The 14,220-nt window shown below is 44.6% G+C and overlaps 1 protein-coding gene across 6 annotated transcripts in view; it reads right to left on the bottom strand.

Moving 5' to 3' along the window:
- Positions 1-1,183: 1,183 nt before the first annotated feature.
- Positions 1,184-14,220, bottom strand: part of FOXRED2 (FAD dependent oxidoreductase domain containing 2) — a 746,176-nt gene continuing 733,139 nt past the window's right edge. For all 6 annotated transcript variants that reach the window (XM_069737156.1, XM_069737158.1, XM_069737162.1 and 3 more), the window contains one exon: positions 1,184-1,639. In XM_069737156.1, coding sequence (XP_069593257.1) covers positions 1,449-1,639 — 191 coding nt within the window. In that variant the 3' untranslated portion in view covers positions 1,184-1,448. The remainder of the gene's footprint in view (positions 1,640-14,220) is intronic.

The following is a 14,220-nucleotide window of genomic DNA, read 5'->3' as shown; positions in this document are numbered from 1 at the left end:
GCTGCTCATTTTCTGCGAGACAAGATCTGACGTAGACGTAGATCTGGGTATTTATTTATTATGATGGAATATAGGCTGAACTGGATGGACAAATGTCTTTTTTCGGCCTTACTAACTATGTTACTATGTTACTAAGATGACCTTTTCAGCGGTACCATGTTTACTTATATCCATCTTTTTGATTGCGTGTTATTCCACTTTTTTTTTTCGGCAGTATAATGATAAAGCAATGTTTTTTTTCCTCGTTTTTAATTTATTTTTTACGGTGTTCACTTAAGGGGTTAACTAGTGAGACAGTTTTATAGATCGGGTCGTTACGGACGCGGCGATACTAAATGTGTACTTTTATTTATTTTTTAAATTTACATAAAGAAATGTATTTATTGGAACAATATTTATTTTTGACACTTTGCACAGCACTGAAGGAGGCTTCTCAGGTCCTGTTCTGAGCAGGCACTGAGAAGCCACCTCCCTGCAGGATCCTGAAGGACCCTGCGGCCATCTTGGATCCGGGGGTCTGCAGGCAGGGAGAACCTCAGAACAATGCGATTACATTGTGTTGTTCTGAGGGTCTAAGGGAAGCACGCAGGGAGCCCTCTCCCTACGTGATGCTTCTCTATGCCACTGGAACGCTGCGATCTTGTTTGATCGCAGTGTTCCGGGGGTTAAAGTGCCAGGAGTGGTCCGTGACCACTAGTGGCACTTAGTGCCGGGTGTCAGCTGTGAGAATCAGCTGACATCCGTCCCCGATCGGCCTCACACCACCCGTGTGCACGGCCGATCGGCTTCAACGTACTATACTGTCCGTGGTCTTACGGGCCCAGCCCACATGGATGGGATAGTACGTCTGTTGTCAGAAAGAGGTTAAAAGGATAAAATAAAGTTTTATTTTCTAAGATTAAGTGCGCATGATGAGTTTTTGATGCTGTGTATTTTTGTGGCACCAAAAACGCAGCATATTGTAGTTCCAGCAAAGAGAATGGGATTTATAGAAATCTCTTGCCCACTGTGCTTTCTTTTTTGCATTGTGTAAACGTATTTCAAATGCACAACATGTCAATTTTTATGTTCTGAGTTTCTCCATGAAACTGTAATACATGCCCAAAATCTGCAGGTGAAAAACCTATGTAATCCACATATGAATGTATCAAAAAAAGTTTTGTTATTGCCATATACCAGAAAGTATCAAAAGCAAAGTAGATTTATTTAAAACATGACAAACCAAAAAAGAGACAGAAACCACAGTATCATGTACTCAAAAACACAATGAAAAAGGTAAGTAACCATATTTCTTTAATAGATGCTGAAAATCTGCAACATCAAAAATTTACCAAATACACATTATGGGAAAATAGCCTAAGGCTCTCTTTATGTAAAAGTACATTTCTTTGTGTCAGCAGGGCAATAACTGGAAACAATTTGGCAATTGGACAATAGCAATTGAAATGTCATAGTTCATCTTTCCTGTAACTCTGGATATATGATGCAGCCGCCATAACCTCCATTTTCATTGGGAATCCTGGAGGATTAGTACATTTCCTTAGTTCTTCTTTTCTCTTGAGACCTTGGCCCTGCAGATATACCTGCTGGCAAAAAATTGGCAACTTCTGATGTGTCAATGAAAAGACAAAACAGGAATCTGCAAAACAAAAAATATCAACAAACAAATTGATAGTGAACAATACTGTTATAAAAACCAAACCAAAAAAACCCTGAAACTTCTCAGATAGAAAGGTATTTTAATACTAGAAGGTGGTCCGATTCTAATGCATTGAGTATTCTAGAATATGTATGTATATAGCAGCTACACGATGCATACACCGCACACAGCACAGCGCTGAGTTACAGACAGCGGATACAGTGCAGAGCTGACATACACAATGTATACACTGAACACAGCACACAGCTGAGATACAAGACGGATACAGCACAGAGCTGAGATACACGATGTATACACCTTACACAACGCAGATCTGAGATACACGATGTATACTGTACACAGCACAGTGCCGAGATACATGACATACAGTGGCGTAGGAAGGGGGGGGGGGCGGTAAGCCCCGGGCGGCACAATGCTGGGGGCGGCCGGCGCTGCAGGAGAAGAAGATAAAAAAAAAAAAAAGACGCCCCTTTAAATCTTCGGGCAGTGTGCTGCCCTATTTATTTAACTATATACGAGTTGGCGACTCTGGGTTCAGCACCTGTTCACACTCAGTCTATGTTTGGATGTGCAGGTCAGGTTTTTGAAATGTATTCTCTAGCCTTCTGATCGTGCACTCCCCGCCTCCTAGCTTCAGGTGTTTTAATTATAGTAGGTCCAATACCCCTCCACATAGAGAGAGAATTTGAGTCCAAGAAGAGGTTTCTACATGTACCCATTCAGATGGAGACGTTTATTCTCAGTGAGGTAGGTGTCAAACGTAGGACCTCGTATAAGAGAGATGCCTTAACGTGGCTACGAGGTACACATAAAATTGGCCATTTTTGTGCGCTAAAAGCTCTCATTTTTCATATTTCTAGTGCAGTAATGCAGTTCAAATTTCGTTTTTTCAAGTTTGCATGTTTTGGCGCTGCAGTGTGCTGCCCTATTTATTTAACTATATACGAGTTGGCGACTCTGGGTTCAGCACCTGTTCACACTCAGTCTATGTTTGGATGTGCAGGTCAGGTTTTTGAAATGTATTCTCTAGCCTTCTGATCGTGCACTCCCCGCCTCCTAGCTTCAGGTGTTTTAATTATAGTAGGTCCAATACCCCTCCACATAGAGAGAGAATTTGAGTCCAAGAAGAGGTTTCTACATGTACCCATTCAGATGGAGACGTTTATTCTCAGTGAGGTAGGTCAAACGTAGGACCTCGTATAAGAGAGATGCCTTAACGTGGCTACGAGGTACACATAAAATTGGCCATTTTTGTGCGCTAAAAGCTCTCATTTTTCATATTTCTAGTGCAGTAATGCAGTTCAAATTTCGTTTTTTCAAGTTTGCATGTTTTGGCGCTGCAGTGTGCTGCCCTATTTATTTAACTATATACGAGTTGGCGACTCTGGGTTCAGCACCTGTTCACAAACAGTCTATGTTTGGATGTGCAGGTCAGGTTTTTGAAATGTATTCTCTAGCCTTCTGATCGTGCACTCCCCGCCTCCTAGCTGCAGGTGTTTTAATTATAGTAGGTCCAATACCCCTCCACATAGAGAGAGAATTTGAGTCCAAGAAGAGGTTTCTACATGTACCCATTCAGATGGAGACGTTTATTCTCAGTGAGGTAGGTCAAACGTAGGACCTCGTATAAGAGAGATGCCTTAACGTGGCTACGAGGTACACATAAAATTGGCCATTTTTGTGCGCTAAAAGCTCTCATTTTTCATATTTCTAGTGCAGTAATGCAGTTCAAATTTCGTTTTTTCAAGTTTGCATGTTTTGGCGCTGCAGTGTGCTGCCCTATTTATTTAACTATATACGAGTTGGCGACTCTGGGTTCAGCACCTGTTCACACTCAGTCTATGTTTGGATGTGCAGGTCAGGTTTTTGAAATGTATTCTCTAGCCTTCTGATCGTGCACTCCCCGCCTCCTAGCTTCAGGTGTTTTAATTATAGTAGGTCCAATACCCCTCCACATAGAGAGAGAATTTGAGTCCAAGAAGAGGTTTCTACATGTACCCATTCAGATGGAGACGTTTATTCTCAGTGAGGTAGGTCAAACGTAGGACCTCGTATAAGAGAGATGCCTTAACGTGGCTACGAGGTACACATAAAATTGGCCATTTTTGTGCGCTAAAAGCTCTCATTTTTCATATTTCTAGTGCAGTAATGCAGTTCAAATTTAGTTTTTTCAAGTTTGCATGTTTTGGCGCTGCAGTGTGCTGCCCTATTTATTTAACTATATACGAGTTGGCGACTCTGGGTTCAGCACCTGTTCACACTCAGTCTATGTTTGGATGTGCAGGTCAGGTTTTTGAAATGTATTCTCTAGCCTTCTGATCGTGCACTCCCCGCCTCCTAGCTTCAGGTGTTTTAATTATAGTAGGTCCAATACCCCTCCACATAGAGAGAGAATTTGAGTCCAAGAAGAGGTTTCTACATGTACCCATTCAGATGGAGACGTTTATTCTCAGTGAGGTAGGTCAAACGTAGGACCTCGTATAAGAGAGATGCCTTAACGTGGCTACGAGGTACACATAAAATTGGCCATTTTTGTGCGCTAAAAGCTCTCATTTTTCATATTTCTAGTGCAGTAATGCAGTTCAAATTTCGATTTTTCAAGTTTGCATGTTTTGGCGCTGCAGTGTGCTGCCCTATTTATTTAACTATATACGAGTTGGCGACTCTGGGTTCAGCACCTGTTCACACTCAGTCTATGTTTGGATGTGCAGGTCAGGTTTTTGAAATGTATTCTCTAGCCTTCTGATCGTGCACTCCCCGCCTCCTAGCTTCAGGTGTTTTAATTATAGTAGGTCCAATACCCCTCCACATAGAGAGAGAATTTGAGTCCAAGAAGAGGTTTCTACATGTACCCATTCAGATGGAGACGTTTATTCTCAGTGAGGTAGGTCAAACGTAGGACCTCGTATAAGAGAGATGCCTTAACGTGGCTACGAGGTACACATAAAATTGGCCATTTTTGTGCGCTAAAAGCTCTCATTTTTCATATTTCTAGTGCAGTAATGCAGTTCAAATTTCGTTTTTTCAAGTTTGCATGTTTTGGCGCTGCAGTGTGCTGCCCTATTTATTTAACTATATACGAGTTGGCGACTCTGGGTTCAGCACCTGTTCACACTCAGTCTATGTTTGGATGTGCAGGTCAGGTTTTTGAAATGTATTCTCTAGCCTTCTGATCGTGCACTCCCCTGTTGTGAATTCTGTGGCTGAGTTCACTTCTGTGGTCACAAGTGGTATTGCAGTCTCTGGGCTTCCTCCCTCAGGTGTTTTGGTGAGCTCGTTGGCTGCCTTGCTATTTAGCTCCACCTGAGTCTGTCTTCCTTGCTCCTTGTCAATGTTCCAGTGTTGGATCTGAGCTACTGCATCTTTCCTTGGGCCTGCTGCTCTGCTAGATAAGTGCTTCTAGTTTGTTTTCTGTTTTTTCTGTCCAGCTTGCTATTAACTTTTGCTGGAAGCTCTGAGAAGCAAAGGGGTGCACCGCCGTGCTGTTAGTTCGGCACGGTGGGTCTTTTTGCCCCTTTGCGTGGTTTTCGTTTTAGGGTTTTTTGTAGACTGCATAGTTCTCTTTGCTATCCTCGCTCTGTCTAGAATATCGGGCCTCACTTTGCTGAATCTATTTCATTCCTACGTTTGTCTTTTCATCTTGCTAACAGTCATTATATGTGGGGGGCTGCCTATTCCTTTGGGGTATTTCTCTGAGGTAAGTCAGGCTTGTATTTCTATCTTCAGGCTAGTCAGCTCCTCAGGCAGTGCCGAGTTGCATAGGTAGTTGATAGGCGCAATCCACTGCTGCTTATAGTTGTGTGAGGATAGATCAGGTACTGCAGTCTACAGAGATTCCACGTCTCAGAGCTCATCCTATTGTTTTTGGTTATTGCCAGATCTCTGTATGTGCGCTGATTACTGCACGCTGTGTTGCCTGATTGCCAGCCATAACAGTACAAGGAGCCCTTCAATGATTTCCAATAGAGGGAAAAAAGAAATCCTGACATCATTTTTTTTTCTTAGCTCTGTCTTCAGTCTTTTTTTTCCCCTAGACATTAGAGTGCTTCAGGACACAGCTGTGGACATGGATATTCAGGCTCTGTGCTCCTCAATGGATAATCTCGTTGTAAATGTACAAAAGATTCAAGATACTATTGATCAGAAATCGATGCTAGAACCAAGAATTCCGATTCCTGATTTGTTTTTTGGTGACAGAACTAAGTTCCTGAGCTTCAGAAATAATTGTAAGCTATTTTTGGCCTTGAAACCTCATTCTTCTGGTAATCCTATTCAACAGGTTTTGATTATTATTTCTTTTTTGCGCGGCGACCCACAGGACTGGGCGTTTTCTCTTGCACCAGGAGATTCTGCATTGAGTAATGTTGATGCATTTTTCCAGGCGCTGGGATTGCTTTACGATGAGCCTAATTCAGTGGATCAAGCTGAGAAAAATCTGCTGGCTTTATGCCAGGGTCAGGATGATGTAGAAGTATATTGTCAGAAATTTAGGAAATGGTCAGTACTCACTCTGTGGAATGAATCTGCACTAGCGGCTTTGTTCAGAAAGGGTCTCTCTGAAGCTCTTAAGGATGTAATGGTGGGATTTCCTATGCCTGCTGGTTTGAATGAGTCTATGTCCTTGGCCATTCAGATCGGTCGTCGCTTGCGCGAGCGTAAATCTGTGCACCATCTGGCGGTATTGTCTGAGAGTAAGCCTGAGCCTATGCAGTGCGACAGGACTATGACTAAAGTAGAACGGCACGAACACAGACGTCTGAACAGACTGTGTTTCTATTGTGGTGATTCTACTCATGCTATTTCTAATTGTCCTAAACGCACTAGGCGGTTCGATAGCTCTGCCGTTATTGGTACTGTACAGTCCAAATTCCTTTTGTCCATTACCTTAATGTGCTCTTTGTCATCATATTCTGTCATGGCGTTTGTGTATTCAGGCGCTGCCCTGAATCTGATGGATTTGGATTATGCTAAACGTTGTGGATTTTTCTTGGAGCCTTTGCGGTGTCCTATTCCGTTGAGAGGAATTGATGCTACACCTTTGGCCAAGAATAAGCCTCAGTACTGGGCCCAGCTGACCATGTGCATGGCTCCTGCACATCAGGAAGTTATTCGCTTTTTGGTACTGCATAATTTGCATGATGTGGTCGTGTTGGGGTTGCCATGGCTACAAACCCATAATCCAGTATTGGATTGGAACTCTATGTCGGTAACCAGCTGGGGTTGTCAGGGAGTACATGGTGATGTTCCATTTTTGTCTATTTCGTCATCCATTCCTTCTGACATCCCAGAGTTCTTGTCGGACTTTCAGGATGTATTTGAAGAGTCCAAGTCTGATGCCCTACCTCCGCATAGGAATTGTGATTGTGCTATCGATTTGATTCCTGGTAGTAAATTCCCTAAGGGTCGTTTATTTAATTTGTCCGTACCTGAACACACCGCTATGCGCAGTTATGTGAAGGAGTCCCTGGAGAAGGGACATATTCGCCCATCGTCGTCACCATTGGGAGCAGGGTTCTTTTTTGTAGCCAAGAAGGATGGTTCGCTAAGACCGTGTATTGATTACCGCCTTCTTAATAAGATCACTGTTAAGTTTCAGTATCCCTTGCCATTGATTTCTGACTTGTTTGCTCGGATTAAGGGGGCTAGTTGGTTTACTAAGATTGATCTTCGTGGTGCGTATAATCTGGTGAGAATCAGGCAGGGAGATGAATGGAAAACGGCATTTAATACGCCCGAGGGTCATTTTGAGTATCTGGTGATGCCGTTCGGACTTGCCAATGCTCCATCTGTTTTTCAGTCTTTTATGCATGACATTTTCCGTGAGTATCTGGATAAATTCTTGATTGTTTACTTGGATGACATTTTGATCTTCTCAGATGATTGGGAGTCTCATGTGAAGCAAGTCAGAATGGTTTTCCAGGTACTGCGTGCTAATTCCTTGTTCGTGAAGGGATCAAAGTGTCTCTTCGGTGTGCAGAAAGTTTCATTTTTGGGGTTCATCTTTTCCCCTTCTACTATCGAGATGGATCCGGTTAAGGTTCAGGCCATCCAGGATTGGACTCAGCCGACATCTCTAAAAAGTCTGCAGAAATTCCTGGGCTTTGCTAATTTTTATCGTCGCTTCATCTGTAATTTTTCTAGCATTGCCAGACCATTGACCGATTTGACCAAGAAGGGTGCTGATTTGGTTAATTGGTCTTCTGCTGCCGTGGAAGCTTTTCAGGAGTTGAAGCGTCGTTTTTGCTGTGCCCCTGTGTTGTGTCAACCTGATGTTTCTCTTCCGTTCCAGGTCGAGGTTGATGCTTCTGAGATTGGTGCAGGGGCGGTTTTGTCACAGAGAGGTTCTGGTTGCTCAGTGTTCAAACCATGTGCTTTCTTTTCCAGGAAATTTTCTGCTGCTGAGCGTAATTATGATGTGGGCAACCGAGAGTTGCTGGCCATGAAGTGGGCATTCGAGGAGTGGCGTCATTGGCTTGAGGGTGCTAAGCATCGCGTGGTGGTTTTGACTGATCATAAGAACCTTACTTATCTTGAGTCTGCCAAGCGCTTGAATCCTAGACAGGCTCGTTGGTCGTTATTTTTTGCTCGTTTTGATTTTGTGATTTCATACCTTCCGGGCTCTAAAAATGTGAAGGCGGATGCTCTGTCTAGGAGTTTTGTGCCCGACTCTCCGGGGTTATCTGAGCCGGCGAGTATCCTCAAGGAAGGAGTCATTGTGTCTGCCATCTCCCCTGATTTGCGGAGAGTGTTGCAGAAATTTCAGGCTAATAAACCTGATCGTTGTCCGGCCGAGAAACTGTTCGTCCCTGATAGGTGGACTAGTAAAGTTATCTCTGAACTTCATTGTTCGGTGCTGGCCGGTCATCCAGGAATCTTTGGTACCAGGGAGTTGGTTGCTAGATCCTTCTGGTGGCCATCTCTGTCACGGGATGTGCGTGCTTTTGTGCAGTCCTGTGGAATTTGTGCTAGGGCTAAGCCCTGCTGTTCACGTGCCAGTGGGTTGCTTTTGCCCTTGCCGGTCCCGAAGAGGCCTTGGACACATATTTCGATGGATTTCATTTCTGACCTTCCCGTTTCTCAAAAAATGTCGGTCATTTGGGTGGTCTGTGATCGCTTTTCTAAAATGGTCCATCTGGTGCCCTTGGTTAAATTGCCTTCCTCCTCTGATTTGGTGCCTTTGTTCTTCCAGCATGTGGTTCGTTTACATGGCATTCCTGAGAATATTGTTTCTGACAGAGGTTCCCAGTTTGTCTCGAGGTTCTGGCGAGCCTTTTGTGGTAGGATGGGCATTGACCTATCTTTTTCCTCGGCCTTCCATCCTCAGACTAATGGCCAGACCGAACGAACCAATCAGACCTTGGAAACATATCTGAGATGTTTTGTTTCCGCTGACCAGGATGATTGGGTGTCATTTTTGCCGTTGGCTGAGTTCGCCCTTAATAATCGGGCCAGCTCGGCTACCTTGGTCTCTCCATTTTTCTGCAATTCTGGGTTCCATCCTCGTTTCTCTTCAGGACAGGTTGAGTCTTCGGACTGTCCTGGTGTGGATTATGTGGTGGACAGGTTGCAGCAGATCTGGACTCAGGTAGTGGACAATTTGACCTTGTCCCAGGAGAAGGCTCAGCTTTTCGCTAATCGCAGACGCCGTGTGGGACCCCGACTTCGTGTTGGGGATCTGGTTTGGTTATCTTCTCGTCATATACCTATGAAGGTTTCCTCTCCTAAATTTAAACCTCGTTTTATTGGTCCGTATAGGATTTCTGAGATTCTCAATCCGGTGTCTTTTCGTCTGACCCTCCCAGACTCCTTTTCCATACATAATGTATTCCATAGGTCGTTGTTGAGGAGATACGTGGCACCTATGGTTCCATCTGTGGAGCCTCCTGCCCCTGTTTTGGTGGAGGGGGAATTGGAGTATATTGTGGAGAAGATTTTGGATTCTCGTGTCTCTAGACGGAAACTCCAGTATCTGGTCAAATGGAAGGGTTATGCTCAGGAAGATAATTCCTGGGTTTTTGCCTCTGATGTCCATGCCCCAGATCTTGTTCGTGCCTTTCATGTGGCTCATCCTGGTCGGCCTGGGGGTTCTGGTGAGGGTTCGGTGACCCCTCCTCAAGGGGGGGGTACTGTTGTGAATTCTGTGGCTGAGTTCACTTCTGTGGTCACAAGTGGTATTGCAGTCTCTGGGCTTCCTCCCTCAGGTGTTTTGGTGAGCTCGTTGGCTGCCTTGCTATTTAGCTCCACCTGAGTCTGTCTTCCTTGCTCCTTGTCAATGTTCCAGTGTTGGATCTGAGCTACTGCATCTTTCCTTGGGCCTGCTGCTCTGCTAGATAAGTGCTTCTAGTTTGTTTTCTGTTTTTTCTGTCCAGCTTGCTATTAACTTTTGCTGGAAGCTCTGAGAAGCAAAGGGGTGCACCGCCGTGCTGTTAGTTCGGCACGGTGGGTCTTTTTGCCCCTTTGCGTGGTTTTCGTTTTAGGGTTTTTTGTAGACTGCATAGTTCTCTTTGCTATCCTCGCTCTGTCTAGAATATCGGGCCTCACTTTGCTGAATCTATTTCATTCCTACGTTTGTCTTTTCATCTTGCTAACAGTCATTATATGTGGGGGGCTGCCTATTCCTTTGGGGTATTTCTCTGAGGTAAGTCAGGCTTGTATTTCTATCTTCAGGCTAGTCAGCTCCTCAGGCAGTGCCGAGTTGCATAGGTAGTTGATAGGCGCAATCCACTGCTGCTTATAGTTGTGTGAGGATAGATCAGGTACTGCAGTCTACAGAGATTCCACGTCTCAGAGCTCGTCCTATTGTTTTTGGTTATTGCCAGATCTCTGTATGTGCGCTGATTACTGCACGCTGTGTTGCCTGATTGCCAGCCATAACACTCCCCGCCTCCTAGCTTCAGGTGTTTTAATTATAGTAGGTCCAATACCCCTCCACATAGAGAGAGAATTTGAGTCCAAGAAGAGGTTTCTACATGTACCCATTCAGATGGAGACGTATATTCTCAGTGAGGTAGGTCAAACGTAGGACCTCGTATAAGAGAGATGCCTTAACGTGGCTACGAGGTACACATAAAATTGGCCATTTTTGTGCGCTAAAAGCTCTCATTTTTCATATTTCTAGTGCAGTAATGCAGTTCAAATTTCGTTTTTTCAAGTTTGCATGTTTTGGCGCTGCAGTGTGCTGCCCTATTTATTTAACTATATACGAGTTGGCGACTCTGGGTTCAGCACCTGTTCACACTCAGTCTATGTTTGGATGTGCAGGTCAGGTTTTTGAAATGTATTCTCTAGCCTTCTGATCGTGCACTCCCCGCCTCCTAGCTTCAGGTGTTTTAATTATAGTAGGTCCAATACCCCTCCACATAGAGAGAGAATTTGAGTCCAAGAAGAGGTTTCTACATGTACCCATTCAGATGGAGACGTTTATTCTCAGTGAGGTAGGTCAAACGTAGGACCTCGTATAAGAGAGATGCCTTAACGTGGCTACGAGGTACACATAAAATTGGCCATTTTTGTGCGCTAAAAGCTCTCATTTTTCATATTTCTAGTGCAGTAATGCAGTTCAAATTTCGTTTTTTCAAGTTTGCATGTTTTGGCGCTGCAGTGTGCTGCCCTATTTATTTAACTATATACGAGTTGGCGACTCTGGGTTCAGCACCTGTTCACACTCAGTCTATGTTTGGATGTGCAGGTCAGGTTTTTGAAATGTATTCTCTAGCCTTCTGATCGTGCACTCCCCGCCTCCTAGCTTCAGGTGTTTTAATTATAGTAGGTCCAATACCCCTCCACATAGAGAGAGAATTTGAGTCCAAGAAGAGGTTTCTACATGTACCCATTCAGATGGAGACGTTTATTCTCAGTGAGGTAGGTCAAACGTAGGACCTCGTATAAGAGAGATGCCTTAACGTGGCTACGAGGTACACATAAAATTGGCCATTTTTGTGCGCTAAAAGCTCTCATTTTTCATATTTCTAGTGCAGTAATGCAGTTCAAATTTCGTTTTTTCAAGTTTGCATGTTTTGGCGCTGCAGTGTGCTGCCCTATTTATTTAACTATATACGAGTTGGCGACTCTGGGTTCAGCACCTGTTCACACTCAGTCTATGTTTGGATGTGCAGGTCAGGTTTTTGAAATGTATTCTCTAGCCTTCTGATCGTGCACTCCCCGCCTCCTAGCTTCAGGTGTTTTAATTATAGTAGGTCCAATACCCCTCCACATAGAGAGAGAATTTGAGTCCAAGAAGAGGTTTCTACATGTACCCATTCAGATGGAGACGTTTATTCTCAGTGAGGTAGGTCAAACGTAGGACCTCGTATAAGAAAGATGCCTTAACGTGGCTACGAGGTACACATAAAATTGGCCATTTTTGTGCGCTAAAAGCTCTCATTTTTCATATTTCTAGTGCAGTAAAGCAGTTCAAATTTCGTTTTTTCAAGTTTGCATGTTTTGGCGCTGCAGTGTGCTGCCCTATTTATTTAACTATATACGAGTTGGCGACTCTGGGTTCAGCACCTGTTCACACTCAGTCTATGTTTGGATGTGCAGGTCAGGTTTTTGAAATGTATTCTCTAGCCTTCTGATCGTGCACTCCCCGCCTCCTAGCTTCAGGTGTTTTAATTATAGTAGGTCCAATACCCCTCCACATAGAGAGAGAATTTGAGTCCAAGAAGAGGTTTCTACATGTACCCATTCAGATGGAGACGTTTATTCTCAGTGAGGTAGGTCAAACGTAGGACCTCGTATAAGAGAGATGCCTTAACGTGGCTACGAGGTACACATAAAATTGGCCATTTTTGTGCGCTAAAAGCTCTCATTTTTCATATTTCTAGTGCAGTAATGCAGTTCAAATTTCGTTTTTTCAAGTTTGCATGTTTTGGCGCTGCAGTGTGCTGCCCTATTTATTTAACTATATACGAGTTGGCGACTCTGGGTTCAGCACCTGTTCACACTCAGTCTATGTTTGGATGTGCAGGTCAGGTTTTTGAAATGTATTCTCTAGCCTTCTGATCGTGCACTCCCCGCCTCCTAGCTTCAGGTGTTTTAATTATAGTAGGTCCAATACCCCTCCACATAGAGAGAGAATTTGAGTCCAAGAAGAGGTTTCTACATGTACCCATTCAGATGGAGACGTTTATTCTCAGTGAGGTAGGTCAAACGTAGGACCTCGTATAAGAGAGATGCCTTAACGTGGCTACGAGGTACACATAAAATTGGCCATTTTTGTGCGCTAAAAGCTCTCATTTTTCATATTTCTAGTGCAGTAATGCAGTTCAAATTTCGTTTTTTCAAGTTTGCATGTTTTGGCGCTGCAGTGTGCTGCCCTATTTATTTAACTATATACGAGTTGGCGACTCTGGGTTCAGCACCTGTTCACACTCAGTCTATGTTTGGATGTGCAGGTCAGGTTTTTGAAATGTATTCTCTAGCCTTCTGATCGTGCACTCCCCGCCTCCTAGCTTCAGGTGTTTTAATTATAGTAGGTCCAATACCCCTCCACATAGAGAGAGAATTTGAGTCCAAGAAGAGGTTTCTACATGTACCCATTCAGATGGAGACGTTTATTCTCAGTGAGGTAGGTCAAACGTAGGACCTCGTATAAGAGAGATGCCTTAACGTGGCTACGAGGTACACATAAAATTGGCCATTTTTGTGCGCTAAAAGCTCTCATTTTTCATATTTCTAGTACAGTAATGCAGTTCAAATTTCGTTTTTTCAAGTTTGCATGTTTTGGCGCTGCAGTGTGCTGCCCTATTTATTTAACTATATACGAGTTGGCGACTCTGGGTTCAGCACCTGTTCACACTCAGTCTATGTTTGGATGTGCAGGTCAGGTTTTTGAAATTTAAATCTTCGGGCGGCGCCGTCCGCCGCCACGACCAGGGCCAGCTCCCCCCACCCCCGGGTCCCGCCCCCGCCCCCACCCCCCGCTCTAATACTCACCTCTCCTGGTTCCTGCGGCTTCAGCGTCCTCTGACTCTGCGACGTCTCAGAGCAGAGGGCGCGATGACGTCACTACTGTGCGCGCCGCTCTGCCTCTCTGTCCTGAGCGTCGCAGAGCCGGAGAGACGCTGACTGCACCGGACCTGCGCTGGGAACGGGAGAGGTGAGGATTTTACTTTTTTTTTTTTTTTTCTTTATGTCTGACTGTCTGGGGCTGGGGCAATGCTGGAGACCATGGGGCAGATTGCTGGACACACTGGGGCAGTACTGGAGACCATGGGGCAGAATGCTGGACACACTGGGGCAATACAGGAGACCATGGGGCAGATTGCTGGACACACTGGGGCAATACAGGAGACTATGGGGCAGATTGCTGGACACACTGGGGCAATACAGGAGACCATGGGGCAGATTGCTGGACACACTGGGGCAATACAGGAGACCATGGGGCAGATTGCTGGACACACTGGGGCAATACAGGAGACTATGGGGCAGATTGCTGGACACACTGGGGCAATACTGGAGACCATGGGGCAGAATGCTGGACACACTGGGGCAATACAGGAGACCATGGGGCAGATTGCTGGACACACTGGGGCAATACAGGAGACTATGGGGCAGAT

Source organism: Ranitomeya imitator, chromosome 8, assembly GCF_032444005.1.
Source record: "Ranitomeya imitator isolate aRanImi1 chromosome 8, aRanImi1.pri, whole genome shotgun sequence".
In the NCBI taxonomy this organism is placed as follows: Eukaryota; Metazoa; Chordata; class Amphibia; order Anura; family Dendrobatidae; genus Ranitomeya; species Ranitomeya imitator.
Note: the sequence above shows the minus strand (reverse complement) of the source record. Positions and strands in the feature narration are given on the sequence as shown.